Consider the following 16,858-nt stretch of genomic DNA (forward strand, 5'->3'; position numbering starts at 1 on the left):
CTTGATTTTGGACTCTTTGTTGGATGAAATATGCAACACATCCTCTTGGGCAATTATTCACTATTTTCTGACATTTCATAGAAAAAAAAAGATACTCCAGAGATTAATCAATAATAATAATCATGCAATTACCTACAAAATGAAGTAACAGATAAAAACATCCATAGATAAAGATAAGTCAAGCTGTGGAAGAAATATTTAGATCCTTTACTTAAGTAAAAGTACCAATACAGCAATGTATAAGTACTCCATTACATTTCCAGCATGAAAAATCCTACTACAGTAAAAGTACATAAGTATTATGAGCTTGATGTAGTTAAAGTATTGCAGTAAAAGTACATAAGTATTATGAGCTTGATGTAGTTAAAGTATTGCAGTAAAAGTACATAAGTATTATGAGCTTGATGTAGTTAAAGTATTGCAGTAAAAGTACATAAGTATTATGAGCTTGATGTAGTTAAAGTATTGCAGTAAAAGTAGTGGTTTGGTCCCTCTGACTGATATATTATTATATATGACATCATTAGATTATTAATAGTGAAGCATCAGTGTTAGAGCAGCATGTTACTGTTGTAGCTGCTGGAGGTGGAGCTAGTTTACACTACTTTATATACAGTTAGCTAGTTTAGTCCAGTGGTTCCCAACCTAGGGGTCGGGTCCCTCCAAAGGGTCAGCAGATAAATCTGAGGGGTGGTGAGATGATTAATGGGAGAGGAAAGAAGAAAAAACAAAGTTCTGATACACAAATCTGTTTTCAGTTTCTGGACTTTTTCTCTAATCTTTGATTTTTGCTGAAATATTGGATCATTTGAACATTTATTGAAATGAAAGCATGTGAGAAGTTTAGAGGGAAAAATCACTATTTGGTGGAGCTGTTAACAACTCATAGACATGTGAAATGTGACCCCGACTACACACTGCTTTTTGTAAGACGTCAGCAGTCAAAAAGGTTGGAAACCACTGGTTTCATCTTTAACAATGTGTTGTATTTTAAAGGCTTGTTATATTATCCATTGTGTCAAATCTTCATCTGAACTAAAGCTGTAAAATAAATGTAGTGGAGTAGAAAGTACAATATTTCCCTCTGAAATGTGGTGGAGTGGAAGTATAAAGTAGCATCACATGGAAATACTCAAGTAAAGCACAAGTACCACAAAGCTGTACTTGAGTAAATGTACTTATTTACTGCTTTGCCCTCATGTAGCCATCATAATGAGCTCCGCAGCCACCATCACCTGCCCGACTCACCTTATCTACTGCTGACGTCATTACGTGCGTGACAGCATTTGCTGAAGGCGAAATATACCTGCCCCTCTATCCGGAAATCACATATCATACTATCGCAGAGAGTCATGTCTTTGTAGAAACACGAGGTGGATGTAATAGAGAGGTGCTACTCAACAACAACAATAATAATAATAATAACAATAACACCGTAATGATTACGTTGATGATGAGTGATTGATCCATTGACAGCGAGCAGCATTCAAGCCTGTTTGGCGGTTTAAGTACAGTATATTTCATAGCCTGCGGTGATACATCTCGCAGTAAAAAATAAATAAATAAAGTTTTTAAAAGCATTTCAACTTACTGTTTTTGAGCGGGCTTCTTCCTCCTCTTGGTTGCGTAAACTCCACCATTCCCCAGCATACTTGCAGACAACTTTCTCTCCACTTTCACTTAAATAAAACAACAACAACAACAACCCTCCACAAAAGTTGAAACTAGAATTAAAAGTCTGATTTGTGAATGTGCAGACACACCCTGGCTGCTCTTCTTCTTCTTCTTCTCCTGCCAGGGAACCGCGACGCTTCCAGGTTTCGCTTTCATCCAGCTCACTTCGGCTCAAGCGACAAATAATCCAAATATCTCGAGTGCAGCAGCATTTTGCGGCGAGCCTGTCGCTGAAAGACTCATTTAAAAACTCGCAAACTTTCCAAGGGATGTGCAGCACACATCACAGCCAGCCCTCCGTCTGTGTTTCCTCTCTCAGCCAATCAGATGCTCTGTGACATCACGGCGTGTTTGTCTCGCGGCTTGTGATTGGTGCAAACTTTAGCTTTTGTTTACCTTCCTCGACTGTAAAATACACATGCTGTAAATGCACCAGTGTGTTTTCTGATGTCTCCTGCTGTTGTCGGGGAGGTTATAAACGTCTCAACATGTTGTTTTCTTTCCTGTTAAGCTGTAAATTTCTTACCTTCAGGTGTATTTTCCATCGTTTTCCTGCCTCATGAAAAACATTGTGACCTGCAGCGCCATCCAGCGGCTATGACACTTATAGCAGGTTTCAGCCAGTTATGGAAGAAGTACTGAAGTAAAATTTATAGTACTATACTGCATAAATACTCCATTATAAGTAAAAAATCCTGCTACTTAAGTACAAATATACTTTTACTTGTAACTAAGTACATTTACTCAAGTACTGTACTTAAGGGCAATTTTAAGGTACAGGTTTACTTGAGGCAATTTTATTTATACAGCACCATTCAGACACAAAACAATTCAAAGTGCTTTACAAGGGCATATAAATACATTTAAAATAAGATATTAAGATTGCATTTAAAATATATTAAAAGCAAGAAGACAAAAATACATTAAAATTGCATTTAAAAGACAATAAAGACAAAACAAGCAAATAAATAGGGTAGTTAAAGATGAAAAAGAAATGATGTAATTAATTTATTGTGAAGCTGCCGTAAACAATAATATTTTAAGCCCTCATTTAAATGAACTAACAGATTTAGCAGACTTCAGGAGTTCAGGAAGCTTGTTCCACAGGTGGGAAACATAAAAACTAAAAGCTGCTTCACCCCTCTTGGTTTTGACTCTGGGAACACTGAGTAAACCTGTCCCAGGTGACCTAAGGGGTCTGAGTGCTTCATAACGTACAAATCAGAAATGTGTTTGGGTCTGAGATCATTTAGAGCTTTATAGACTAGTAATAGGATCTTTTTGACACACAGGAAGGCGGGGCAGTGATTTAAGGACAGGTGTAACGTAAAGTGTAGTGTAAAACAAATTTCATGGATATTTAGAGTAATTTGCAGGTATTTAACGGTTATCTGTGCGGACATTCTAACATCCGTGGACAATCCTGCACCTTACTACCTTAATATCCACCTGACTTGTACTAATATACAGCGTACAATACTATAGCATATTAACGTCACTGAACAGCATATACTCAGCAAATAGTGCATTATAGTTTAGGTTATATACTTATTTTTTATATGAGTTAGTCTATTTAGTTATCGTATATAATTTATCCTTTAATTTCTTTTACCTCATTGATGTCAAGTAGCTGCTATAACACTTTAATTACTCTTTGAGATTAATAAAATACTTCATCTATCTATCTATCTATCTATCTATCTATTTTACAGAAAATGTGCAATTTGGTACAATTTATAAGAAAAATGAGTTGTAGTTTCATATGCAGTTTTTCCGACAGTTTATGGGAAATGCTCTCATTAAAGAGTTTATAAGAAAGAATCTAATATGCCAATATTAATACAAATTAAGTATTTTTTGTCAGTTAAAGAATTGTTAAGAGTCTAATTTATTAAGCATTTTTACAAATTAACAACTAGAAACTCAAATATAATGAGTGGGTACTTAACCAACTAAACCACCTTTTTTATCACAGAATATTTGTTATAACTTGTTGCTAAAATACATTATTTTATAAACTTGACAATTTGTGAGCTATTCCACAATATTCATAACATTTCACATTTATTGCATAATTATTGTTTAACAATAGTTACAGTTTCTCTTATAAAAAAGGACATAACATTAAAGAGAAATAAAAATTCATTCATCAATGAAGACCACTGCCTTTACAGTTAATTACAGATAATAGAGAAAAGACATGTATGTCGTCAGTTACACAGATATATACACATAATCTAAATGTAGAGTCCGTCACTCAAATTAGACAATTCTTGATCATTTTATGACTGATGATTAAAACCTCACAAAACTTAAAAAAACTCAATACACCAGATTCTTTGGTTTCTCCCAGGGAAACTCGTCTCTGCCAAAGTGACCGTAGCAGGAAGTTGCTTGGTAAATTGGTCGCTTCAAATCCAGCTCTCTGTAAAAAACAAAAACAAAAAGAAACACAGTCAATATTATATTTACAGATACAGACAGAAATACAAAGCCTCATGTAATCTTCTTATACGTAGCTACACATACTTCACAATGACTCCAGGCCTCAGGTCAAAGTTCTTTTGTACGATTTGCAGCAGCTCGTCTTCGTCTCTGTTCGACGTGCCGTAGTGAAACACTGAGATGGACAGCGGATGGCTCACACCGATAGCGTAGGAGATCTACAGGGCATAACAGACAAGACATACATGCTCTCATTCCTTATAGACAGGTTTCTGAGCGACATCATCATGAGAAGTGTTCGCACAGAGCTGAAAACAAGCAAGAATGACTGAGAGCTTAAGGGAAGATCAACAAGAGGGTTGTTTTTGTGCTATAAACTGCATGAATTGCAAAAGTAATGGGTGGAAAATGTTCAATATCCTGAAAAGGAATCAGCGAGTGCATTATTAGCTAATTGCATCTAGCGGTCTGGTCAGAACCATGGATTTTGACGAGGTGGTAAATAGTTTTTCACAGATGCTGGTGATGAAGAAAAGTCTGTTTTAAGGTAAAACGGCTCACTGAGGCTACAAGTAACAATTATTTTTTATCATCGATTAATCTGACGATTATTTTCTTGATTAATTGTTCAATCATTTTGTCTATAAAATGTCAATAAATAGTAAAAAAATTATGTTATGTCTTCAAATGTTTTGTTTTATCAGACCAACAGTCCAAAACCCCAAATATTCCATTCACTATCATGTATGACAAAGAAAAGCAACAAATCTTTATATTTGAGAAGCTGAAACAGGAGAATTTCTGACATTTTTGCTTAAAAAAGTGACTAAAGCAGTTCAATTATTGATATTTTGCAGATCAACCAATCTATTCATTGTTGCAGCTCTACAGTTCACACTGTTACTGTGTATTTATGGCAGTTTAATAAATAACGCAAATGTTTGTCAGACTCTATAATCAATGCTTTGAGTTTTATTGTCTGACTTGGTGGCAGACTGGGGCTGTGGAGGGAAAATGCATCATGTTGTTACACTTGTAATTTTCTGAGGAAAAAAAAAAATCAAGCTTGTTTAGAAACGACCTACAAAGAGTAAAACTAGCGATAAGATAGTAACCCTGAGGAGTGAGGTTCCTATTACAGCAGAGCTTTGCTAGCTTGTTGTGCTACATATCACAACCTATTGACTTTGTACTACACTATAAATTTGTCAAAGAACTTCAGTACAAATTACCGTGTAATGTAGCACAATAAGCTAGCAAAGCTCTGTAAACAGAACCGCAGTTCATACTAGGAACCTCACTCCTGAGGATTACTAACTATCTTATCACTGTTTTTACTCTTTGGAGCCGTTTCTGAATGAGCTACAGTAACCATCGTCTTCAGGGACGAAGGAACATGTCACCCAGACTAGCGGTGTGGCTAACTGATGTGTTTTTAATAGTTTTTGGACAACAATGGAGGTCTACAGCTCAGAGGAATAAGATATATCATGCTTTGGATACATACATAATACAAGTAGACGTGCTGGTTTTAAATTCTAAACTTCCTCACCTGAACGAGGGCTCTCCTGCACAGTCCGGCTTTGACCAAAGATTTGGCCACCCAGCGTGCCGCATAAGTCCCGGAGCGATCCATTTTGGAGCAGTCCTTTCCAGAGAAAGCCCCTCCTCCGTGGGCGCCCCATCCTCCATACGTGTCCACTATGATTTTACGCCCCGTGAGTCCCGCATCACCCTAGTGACACGACAACATCAGAGTCAGCTCACGCATGTTCACATACAAGAGACAACATGGTTTAGTCCTTTCTAACCTGTGGGCCTCCGATGAGGAACTTCCTACTTGGCAGTAGATGGTAGACGGTCTTGTCATCCAAGTATTTGGCAGGAATGACGACCTTCACCACTTTCTCCATCAGATTACATCTGATCTCCTCCAGACTGATGTTCGGACTATGCTGTACTGAGATGACCACAGTGTGAACACGCAGTGGCTCCATGGCTCCCATGTTGTTTTGATACTCCACTGTGACCTGCAGAAAACAGGGGAACCTTGTTAAAAGTGAACTCTTGACTCCACAATATTAAAGCTAACAGCAGAGTGGAGGTACTTTTAAAATCCCCCAACTTTATTCTGAAGTGGTTCACCTGAGATTTGGAGTCTGGTTGTATCCAAGGACACTCTCCTGTGCGTGACAGCTCCTTTATCTTGTAGTTGAGTTTATGAGCCAAAAGGATAGTCAAGGGCATACACTCCTCAGTTTCATCTGTGGCATACCCAAACATCAGACCCTGAAGACACAAGCAGTCAGATAAATGACAGGAAATAAATAAAATTGTTAAAAAAGATGGGTAAACATAAAAAGAGTGTCTGTAAAAGACGTTTGCACTATTGTTTTTAGCCACGCTAGTTGTTCCATCACTTTGTCTCAACAACTATATGATGGATCGCCATGAAACTTTGTACAGACATTCGTGGCTCCCAGAGGATGAATCCTACCGACTTTGTGATCCCCTGACTTTTTCCTCTAGCGGCACCACAAGGTTGACATTTGTGGTTTTCAGTGAAATGTCTGAACAACTACTGAATCAATTGCCATGAAATTCGACACAGTCATTTATGTCCCCGTTAAGGTGTTTTCAGACAGTGAGCGGTTGCCGGCGACGCCTCCATTGTTTTCAACGTAAACACGACAGAAGCTGTGTCGTCGGCTGAGGGGGTTCCGGTGGAGCCAGCGGATACCCAGATAACGGATATCCAGGCCAAGACTTCCTCTCCCATGCACTGGTCATTGTTTACAGTCCGATTAGCAACTTGAGATGGTCTAGACAACATTTCGGCTAATCTCTATAAACAGATATATACATATGAATGCAGATACTATTAAAAAAAAGTGAATAAAAAGCTAAATCGTCATCAGATGAAAGCCGATGGGTTCTGAGATTGTATTTTGGCCAATGCATTCTGTCTCTTTTCCTCTCCACATAGACTGTTTACCTGCATGCAACCAAAGCCTGCTCTAATGTGATTGGTCAATACTATTCGATCTACAAACAGTAACCAGAACGTGTTCGGTACCAAAATGTTATCCCATTGCTTACAGATTCTGCATTCATATACATATGTCTGTTTACAGAGATTAATGCATATATGACGTGTATGCATGTGCATGTGTGTGCTACATGATTGTGATGTTAATATGGATTCTCATGAGACAAGCCTTGAGCTAAAAGAGATCCAAATAAACAAAGTAAACAATTAAGACTAGTACCGAACCTGGTCTCCTGCACCAATGTCCTCCTGCTCCCTGCCTTCAAACACACAGTCTGATATCTCCACACACTGCGGCTCCAGCGCCAGAAGCACACTGCAGGTCTTATAGTCGAAACCTGCAGATCACAGTTGGGACAAAACCAGCAACAGCCTTTGAATAATTGATTTAATTTCCCAAGACAATTCTGCACAAACTTAAGTTATGAAATGAGACTACTGAATTCAACCATGCTGTACCTTTTGAAGAGTGATCATAGCCAATCTTCTGAACAGTATTTCGGACCACTGACTGGAGATCAACTTTGGCCTTAGATGTCACTTCCCCAAGTAATAAAATCATGCCCGTCTTCGCCACACATTCTGTTACAAGACATTATGTTTTATTAGCCAAGAATATGCCTCCAGCGCTGTATACTGTTTGTGTATCATGTAGAATAAACTGTTTTACTGTTTCTCTTATTAATTTAATTTGAATATTCCCTGTATTGTCCATATTTAATAAAATAATCAATTACTGTGTACCTTTTTTCATGACCAAGTCTAAAGTAGCATCATAGAGAATAATAAAAGAGGGGAATTTCTTTTTTAAAAAAAGACTAAATTTAATGTTAAAGTCATGTCATGTGTTAATGTCATGCTTTCTGTTATGATGTCAGATGTTAAACATGTAAAAATGCTTCCTGCAAGTCAAATTCCAGGGCTTTAGGCTGCTCTGACACTTTATTTGCACAGTTAATTCTACTTCCTCCTTGTGATGACACTATATTGTTTGCATTTGCCCACAAGCAGCCATCCGTTCTGCAGTCTTTGTTGCTAAGGTTGTTCTACGGGTCGTTTGTGTTGTCCAGCCACATATTTCAGATTGGATTTGCGTACTCAAACATGTACGGATGTTGACGTAGCCTCTGAAGCCGGTGGAAGTCTGCTGAAGCTGGCCAATCAGAACAGAGTGGGCTCATTGGGAGGGGGGCCTTAAAGAGACAGGAGCTAAAACGGCCTGTTTCAGACAGAGGCTGAACCGAGGGGCTGCATAAAGGGCCAGTAAAACTGTAACTGTAAATCATGCAAAGATATTCAAGTAGAGCCCCAGAATATAAATATAGACCTGGAAATGTGCATGATACGTCCTCTTTAAAATCAATATCTTTGTCTTTGCTGAGCCACAAGATAAGTGATATCTGTTAAGATTATGTGCACTCCTGTGAAGCCTCAAAATTTTTTAGTTGTTCCAATAGTTGCTTCAATCAGTTATTTGAGTTTTTGTCAAAAAAACACAAGAACAAAAACAAGCTTAAAGACATTTTTCATGTCTTTACATATAAAAATACTCTGCACTCTTATACTCTTGAAATAATAACTTGTGATGATGTGGTCTGATATGGTTTTTCCATAAAAAAGTTCAATCAGTTACCTAATTAAATTTCTTCTCCCTTGTTGAAAAATCCAGAATCTATGAATAGGTTAATATTTTTCATTGTTTTCCAAGTTTAACTCCTGGACAACTGCTAAAGTTCATTCTCAGTGTTTGTGTACTGGAGGCTTCAAGTTTCCTCATCACACTTGTGTAAGTTGCAGACTGGACCACGACTGGCTCCAAACTAGTTCTGATCTCACAAATCCTGCTCATAGGTACACGTATTAAACTAGGATTTAAGGTGAAAACAGAAAAACTTTTCTCCTTCAGCTAGGCAAGTTTATTTATATAGCACATTTCAATTCAACATGCTTTATATAAAACATAAAAGACATCAAGACGGAATGTAAAAGCAACACAAGGCAATATAAAAAGACATTTAAATACAATTAAAGAGTGTTAAATTGGAAAAAAAGCTCAAATAGAATAAGACAGATAAAACAGGAGAGTAAAAGTAACAGTGCAGTGTAAGCTATTAATCAAAAGCCTCAAATTTGATTTAAAAAAGGCACAGTGAACAAACACATTTTGAGTGGAGTGGGACTTTTTGTCTAATAAAAACTTTAACCTTAAATAGAGTAATATGATAATATCAATATAATAAAACACTTACCACAGGCCACTTTAGAGTCCGGGTCTTGTCTCAGGTATGCATCAAGTACAGCATCACTGATTTGATCACACATTTTATCTGTGAACACAAAGTCAAAGTCATGCTGCCATTTTCAACCACAGATATAAAAAGTAGAAAACAGAGACAGGGAACTCTATGCATAACCAAAAATATAAAGGCTATTGGCAAGGCTATTGCACCATTGAGGGCACTGAGATCATGTATTTTTTCAGGGAGTTTGGGGAGTTTATACGTATTGCAGGATAAAAACTTGTGCACACAAGATAATAAAAAGTCACTTCCCAGTTTGAGAAGTGATTAAAAATTATACAACAATCAAGATAATTTTTCAAGATAAAAAAAAGTATAATATTTCAGGATTTTGGGGATCTGTAGTTTTATAAAGCTTGGAGAAAACAGTTAAAATCGTCAGCTGCAGCCTAAGTAAATAAAACAGTCCCTCCAGAAAATTGTGATTTTGTAATAATTGCAATAATTAACGAAATCTCTGCAATACTTGTGAGAGCTTGCAATTTCGCTAAATTACTGCAACTTTTCCGCTTGTGAGTTGCACGTATCCAACAAGGATTCAGGTGCGCATTCAGGTGTTACACCATACTTGGTGACCCATCAGATTTGTGACCTGTAGTGACGGAAGAAATACTCAGATACTTAAGTAAAAGTATCAATACTACAATGTAAAAATACTCCATAACAAGAAAAAATCTGCATTTAAAATCTCACTTAAAGTACTAAAGTAAATTAATGTTTTCTTTTACTTTAGTAGTTTAAGTAAATTTAGCTGGTAATGCATCTATACTCTTACTTAAGTAGGATTTTAAATGCAGGATTTTTACTTGTAATCGTGTGGCATGGCATCGATACTTTTACTCAAGTAAAGGATCTTAGTGCTTCATCCAACACTGCAGGCCACAGAATCTGATGAGTCACCAAATACAGTGTAACAGGGGTTGGGGGGGGCGGGGGACTAGGACACAAGACCTCAGTTTTCCAACGCTACGGCCCTGAACTTACACTCATCAGCCACTTTATTAGGAACACCTGTGCTATCTAATGCAATACAACAGCTCTACCATAAATTCTACTTTTACAAAGCTTCAACATTTTCAGTTTTTGTTGACATTGTCAGAAAGGTGATAATTCTACTGTCCAATCCATTAACATACATGAGAGGGGCAAAATATTAGCAACACCAGTCAATATAACGCACTCCGGTACACTACCACCACCCATTATGACCTCAATCATAGACATAAAGCAGAATCATCACCTTTCTAATAATATCAACAAAAACTGACAATGTTTGAGCTTCGTAAAAGTAGAATTTATGGCAGAGCTGTTGTGTTGCAATATATTGACCGGGCGTTCCTAATAAAGTGAGTCTATGTATTGATTAACAGGTTTGCACATGCCCAGACACGTCCCTGCAATGTACACAGTAAACTCATACAGGACAGTTAACACAGTACCAGCGTGTCCTTCTCCAACAGATTCAGATGTAAACAGGAAAGTCTTCCCGCTGCAGAGGTTCATCTTCAGCTCTTCGTTCGGTGTAGAAAAGTTGAATTTAAAGTCATAGAAACGCTAAAAGTGGCGGTGCTGCGTCGTTACTAGCCTGTGAGTGAAGCCTCTGTTGTTCACCGTCAGTGATTTTATGAAGCAAACTCTGGACCTCACAAACATCTGGGCGGTGGAGCCAGTCGGGTTTGGAAATAGTAGATAACTGATGCAACCACCAGGCAATAGAAAGTAAAATCTTTACTTTTCATTGGGCTTTCTGTTAATGTGTGAAGGAGAAGGAGGAAGTCGAGCAGCCTGGACAGTCTCAAGGTGGCACTATTATACAAATTAAACAGTTTTTGTGTTTTAATTTATGTCAAGTGGCTGCTGTAATAATTTAATTTCCCTTTGGGATTAATAAAGTACTCTGTCTATTTAGCTGTGAAAAATCCTACTACAGTAAAAGTTAAAGTATTGCAGTAAAAGTACTTAAGTATTATCAGCTTGATGCAGTTAAAGTATTGCAGTAAAAGTACATAAGTATTATCAGCTTGATGCAGTTAAAGTATTGCAGTAAAAGTACATAAGTATTAGTATTATGAGCTTGATGTAGTTAAAGTATTGCAGTAAAAGTAGTGGTTTGGTCCCTCTGACTGATATATTATTATATATGACATCATTAGATTATTAATAGTGAAGCATCAGTGTTAGAGCAGCATGTCACTGTTGTAGCTGCTGGAGGTGGAGCTAGTTTACACTACTTTATATACAGTTAGCTAGTTTAGTCCAGTGGTTCCCAACCTAGGGGTCGGGCCCCTCCAAAGGGTCAGCAGATAAATCTGAGGGGTCGTGAGATGATTAATGGGAGAGGAAAGAAGAAAAAACAAAGTTCTGATACACAAATATGTTTTCAGTTTTTTGGACTTTTTCTCTAGTCTTTGATTTTTTTTGGTGAAATATTGGATCATTTGATCAAGTAAATTACAAATACCTCAAAATTTTATTTCATGAATGTTTAGGGAGTAATTTCAAATTTGGATATCTGAAAGGGAACATTACTCGCCTCTTTTCATTTATTATGGTGTGAAAGTTGGAGTTTTAATGGAAGAATAAAAGTGTGAATGTTGTACAATTGTTTAAACTTGATTTAGTTTTTTTAGTGAGTTATTAATTTGTGAAACGTGCTATAATAGCAAAAGAAGCTCAGAGTATTTATAAAACATTACAGATTCCTGACTAGACCTCATTTTATTTGTATTTCTTTACATTTTTTTATTACTTTAGTTGTTTTGTCTGTGGATATATGTATTTCTGTGTTATTACATTGTCTGATGATCTAATATGTTTATCCCTCTTATAGACTAAGTGGTTTGTGGTTTAAGTGGCTTTTCATTAGTGAGACAAACCATCTGGAACATTTTAGTGTAATATTGTATTTTCCTCATTTCTTTTATTGGCAGCTGCGGATAATCAACCAATGTCTTTCTGCTATAAAGAAGGAATTGAAAATAGTCTCGGGTTGATGATAAGATAATATTTTATAAACACAAATGAAAAGGCCCCATTAACCCGATAGGTTGCTATTATTTTGTCATAAACATTAGAAACTCCCACAGTGTTGTGTGGTGCAGGCTGAACAAAATACCATCATAACCTTTACACAGACAGGATTTATTGCAGTATAGTTGTGTAATGAATTACTTTACAACACACAGGTGATCATGTTGTTTTGTTCACCTGCTGTAACCCTTTAAACATGACTATCAGTGTTTGGTGCTGGACACGTAGAGTTTAGTGGGGTTTTTTTGCTGCAACATCTTCAGAAACCACTTTCACATTACAAATTTCATCCATTATTAACTTAAAATATTTATTGTGGCAGATTTAAACTTTAGCAGAGACTCCAAAGTTTCCAAAGATAACAAATACATCAGGCTGAATTTTGATTTAATGTGTATAAAATGATACAAAAGACATTCTGTCTGTATCACATGCTAACACACACATTAGTGTGTCCAGACTGTGGTGTTCTGGTTCATTTACACATGAACAGAAGAATCCAGGACCAATCAAACTCTCAGCAGACTAACAGTCTAATAAATGGACGTATTTGACTTATCGATGAAGTGATTGAGTTTATAAATCTGTCAGATATTTTCCTGTTACTGTCCCTCTGAACGCTGTCATGCACATCAACAATGAATTAACAGCTGGTTTTGAATAAAAAATGACTAAAAATATTAAGTCGACTGGTTCTGAAAACTGCTTTACATCCCCTCCTACAACAACACAGACAAGGCAGAGAGCATGAGTGTGTAGTCTGGATATGTTGGTGTTTTATAGACTCACACACACACTCAACCATGAAAAAGCTTGTGAATGTTGACATCCCAGCTGCAGATCAGCTGATGCACAGACAGACTGGTGTTATGTACATAATAACCTGATTAATTAACATGTTTCACAGAGTCCTGTTTGATGTGATGAACCGCAGAAACAGGATTTTTAATGCTGATGAATTCATTTAATTCATTCATTGAAACATGAAAAGTATCCTTACAAATGCAGCTGCTGATGTAAACAAACTGTTTGGAAACCATTTCCTTCCCGAAACTGAGAAATTAATAATATGACATCAGCGTGGTCAACACTTTTAGGTCATATTAGGTTATCACAGATGTATTGTATTGGTGTATATGTAACATACTACCAGTAACATCAAAGTAAATCCATGCAAATTTTTCACATAAAGGTCAACACTGGATAACTTTGACCTGCAAATTTGCATTGTTGCCCAATAACAAGCTGACCTTTGAGATGACGGAGAGTCAGAGGATTTTACCTTCATTCATTCAGCTGCATTCAGACTGAAAACCACCTGGTGAAATTTACCCAGGCGGTGTGGCGAAAAGCAGGGAGGACAGGAAATGGCCTGAGTAGGGTTGTAAACATAAACTGTCAGGAGCTCACATGCAAAATCCACAGTCCACCATCTGTGCAAAAATGTATGTAAAAGTTTATCTGAAGCTAATATGAAGCTTCAGCGTCCAAATGAGTCAAATCAAGTAGATATCTTTCAACGTTACAGTCTTTTTAGTGTCAAAGTCCCTCTTTTTGTTACTATACTTCCACCTGCAGCTCAACAGGGAAACACTGTCCGAGGAAACACAAAGAGGGAATTTGATGCTAAAAAACTGTAAATGTGTCAGATATCCACTTGATATGACTAACTCAGACTGCTGAAGCCTCATATAAGCTTCATTTTTTCGTAAAATGTGGATTTTGGCCTCCATCACTTACATTGAAAGCACATTTGAAGGGGATCTTTTAATAGCCAGAATGAACAGGAGGAATGATTACAGTGAGGAAAACCTCTGTCGCTGTTCATATGGACACCTGACTGATGTTTTAAGACACACATGAAAAACTGTGAACCTGTCCTTTTACACTATTTATCCTATACTGGCCCTTTATGCAGCCCCTCAGTTCAGCCTCTGTCTCAAACAGGCAGTTTTAGCTCCTGTCTCTTTAAGGCCCGCCCTCCAGATGAGCCCACTCTGTTCTGATTGGTCAGCTTCAGGAAGCTTTCTATGGCTCTGGAGGCCACGTAACCAAACTATAGTAGCAGGATTTCACTTCTTTTTCTCGTTCTTTACTCCAACTTCTCAAATCCAGCCGTACAATCAGAATCAGATCTGAAATATGAGAGTGGACAACGTGAACAACACATGGAAACACCTTAGCAACCACCTTAGGAACCCAACGATGGCCGTTCATGTTAGTTAATAGGAGGTTGAAGCCCTGACTTTTGACTTGCAGGCAGCATTTCTACATACATTCACCTCAAGTTTTGGAACTTAGACCATGTTTAACATCAGAACAGGATATAAATAAGAGAAACCCGCAAAAAGCTGAATATTATTATTAATATATATTGTCTAATTAATTAACAGATTAACTGAAATGTTGGACTATTAACAATTTAACACACAACAAAAACACTGGTGATGTTGGGAACCAGGGTTTAGTGAAAATGTGAGGATCAACCTTTTCCCCTAAACACCTACATCATCATCATCATCATCATCAGTGCAATCACATGATCAGCACTCAGCCAATTATATGAGAGCTGTCGACCCATGTTAGCTTCATTTCAAACTAAGAGTGCACTGTTATTCAACATAACTGCAATCAGGGAACTTAATTAGCTGCATGAGAATTAGCAGGATGGTTTTAGCCTGATAACAGCATGTTAGCCTGGATTAGTTCAGCTACATTTGGACGCTGGTGACCAGAACGTCTTCAAAGAACAAAAAAAAGTCAATATTTCCAGCAGACTGTGACAAACCAACAGAGTCCAATGAGTCACTCGGGTTCAGTGAGTTTGATTTCCTTCAACTGAATGATTCAGAAATCCTGGGTGTTAATGTGTCATCGTCGACATCATCAGGCTGATATTTGAATTTCCTAGAATCTCCCCGTCACTGTTAACCGGCGCCGCTTATAAAGGTCATATTTAATTACCTGATGTGTGAATGGACTTTGCTGTGATGTTCTCTCAGTCAGAAGAGAAACAGAAAATGTTCAGCAGAGCTGGCTCTTTCAGTTTGAGGTTTGAGGTTGATTACAAAAAGAAAATACAACTAAATTTACACAGCCTGCTTAGTGCAGTGGTTCTCAACCTGGGGGTTGGGTCCCCCCATAAGGTCCCTGGATAAATCTGAGGGGTCACGAGATGATTAAAGCGATGCAAAAGAAAAAATTCTGTTACACAAAATTATATTAATTTTTTATGACATTTCATCAAATTGTCCTTTTGTCTTGTGAAATACTGAAAACATTTATCTCTTAAGTGAAACAATCTGAGAACGAGAAATCACTCTATGATTTAATTGTAACTACTGACTTAATTAACATCTCACCTAAAGTATATTTCATAAATAATATGTAATCTTATTAAACTGAGAGTTTACTTTACTTATCCTACATAAGGCCGCAGTTATACGCCACCACTGAACCCTGTCTTGTCTGTGTTTCGTCCCATGACAGACCCATCTCACTGTCCTTCGCCACGTGGTTTTTGGTCTGCCTCTCTTTCTCCACCCAGTCGGGGTCCATCTCAAGGCAACTTTAGGTTTCCTTTCATTGGGCATCCTCAGGACATGATGAGCCATCGTAACCTGTTTCTTTATCTGAAAGGACATGTTAAAGCTGCCTGTCTTCCTTTACAGTTCCTTATTTGAGATCTCGTCAGACCAGTAAATATTGCAGAAAACTGAGAGTTTATATAACTTCAAACATTTTAAAACTTTTCCAGGACCTGCAGATAACCTGGACTAGTTTGTTTCTTGTTGACAGTGAAAACTTGTCTGCCTGTGAGCATTTGAATCATTTGAAGTCGATTGACAGAATTCATCTGCAATTTTTTTGATGATCAATTAATTTAAATAATTTTTCAATAAAAACTGCCAAATACTCTCTCAGACTTTTCAATTTTTCTCTGTTTTATATTATTTTAAACTGAATATCTTTGTGTTTTGGACTGTTGGTCGACGAAACAAGACATTTAAAGACATAATGATTGACTCTGGGAGACTGTGATGGACATTTTTGATGAATCATTATTTCTGATATTTTTAAGAATAAGCGATTAATTAAAAAAAATCATCTGATTAATCAATAATGAAAATAATAAGATGTATCAGCTGCACTTGACACAAATTGCTATATTGCAATAAGACCAAAACATCAAATACGGAAAAACAAAAGCTCTGCATTTGGGCTGCAACTTGTGATTATTTTAAATAAATAAGAGAAGAAAATACTGTCAAACATCAGGAAAGACGACATGAAGTGCAGAACTCTGAAACACATCAGTGAACATGAAGCTCAAACCAAAGTCCATATTTAAGAGTCTTTT

The 16,858-nt window shown here is 37.1% G+C and overlaps 2 protein-coding genes across 3 annotated transcripts in view; both read right to left on the reverse strand.

The window, feature by feature from the left end:
• Positions 1-2,225, reverse strand: part of LOC121885347 (aryl hydrocarbon receptor-like) — a 33,868-nt gene extending 31,643 nt beyond the window's left edge. The window contains exons 1-2 of the mRNA XM_042394712.1: positions 1,764-2,225; positions 1,592-1,679 (exon numbers count right to left, since the gene is read on the reverse strand). Of these exons, the coding sequence (XP_042250646.1) occupies positions 1,592-1,679; positions 1,764-1,830 (155 nt within the window). The 5' untranslated portion in view covers positions 1,831-2,225. The remainder of the gene's footprint in view (positions 1-1,591; positions 1,680-1,763) is intronic.
• Positions 2,226-3,721: 1,496 nt separating this feature from the next.
• On the reverse strand, positions 3,722-11,317 carry mat2al (methionine adenosyltransferase II, alpha-like). Of its 2 annotated transcripts, none has more exons than XM_042394714.1 (9): positions 11,054-11,317; positions 9,418-9,495; positions 7,628-7,750; positions 7,394-7,506; positions 6,265-6,408; positions 5,931-6,149; positions 5,672-5,854; positions 4,204-4,337; positions 3,722-4,099 (listed from the first exon to the last, which is right to left on the reverse strand). In XM_042394714.1, exons 2-9 carry the CDS (start codon positions 9,488-9,490, stop codon positions 3,997-3,999), a joined length of 1,092 nt encoding a protein of 363 aa, XP_042250648.1. In that variant the 5' UTR covers positions 9,491-9,495; positions 11,054-11,317; the 3' UTR covers positions 3,722-3,996. The 2 variants fall into 2 exon arrangements, with proteins under 2 accessions (XP_042250648.1, XP_042250647.1); XM_042394713.1 differs by having other exon boundaries at positions 10,908-11,316.
• Between the last annotated feature and the right edge of the window lie 5,541 nt (positions 11,318-16,858).

Source organism: Thunnus maccoyii, chromosome 19, assembly GCF_910596095.1.
Source record: "Thunnus maccoyii chromosome 19, fThuMac1.1, whole genome shotgun sequence".
Lineage (NCBI taxonomy): Eukaryota > Metazoa > Chordata > Actinopteri > Scombriformes > Scombridae > Thunnus > Thunnus maccoyii.

Coding starts and splice junctions, on each gene's coding strand:
- mat2al (XM_042394713.1), bottom strand. CDS start 10,971: ATGAACCTCTGCAGCGGGAAGACTTTCCTGTTTACATCTGAATCTGTT. Junction 9,496..10,907: donor TGTTGGAGAAGGACACGCTG/GTACTGTGTTAA, acceptor TTGTGTTCACAG/ATAAAATGTGTGATCAAATC. Junction 7,507..7,627: donor CTATGATCACTCTTCAAAAG/GTACAGCATGGT, acceptor TGTGATCTGCAG/GTTTCGACTATAAGACCTGC.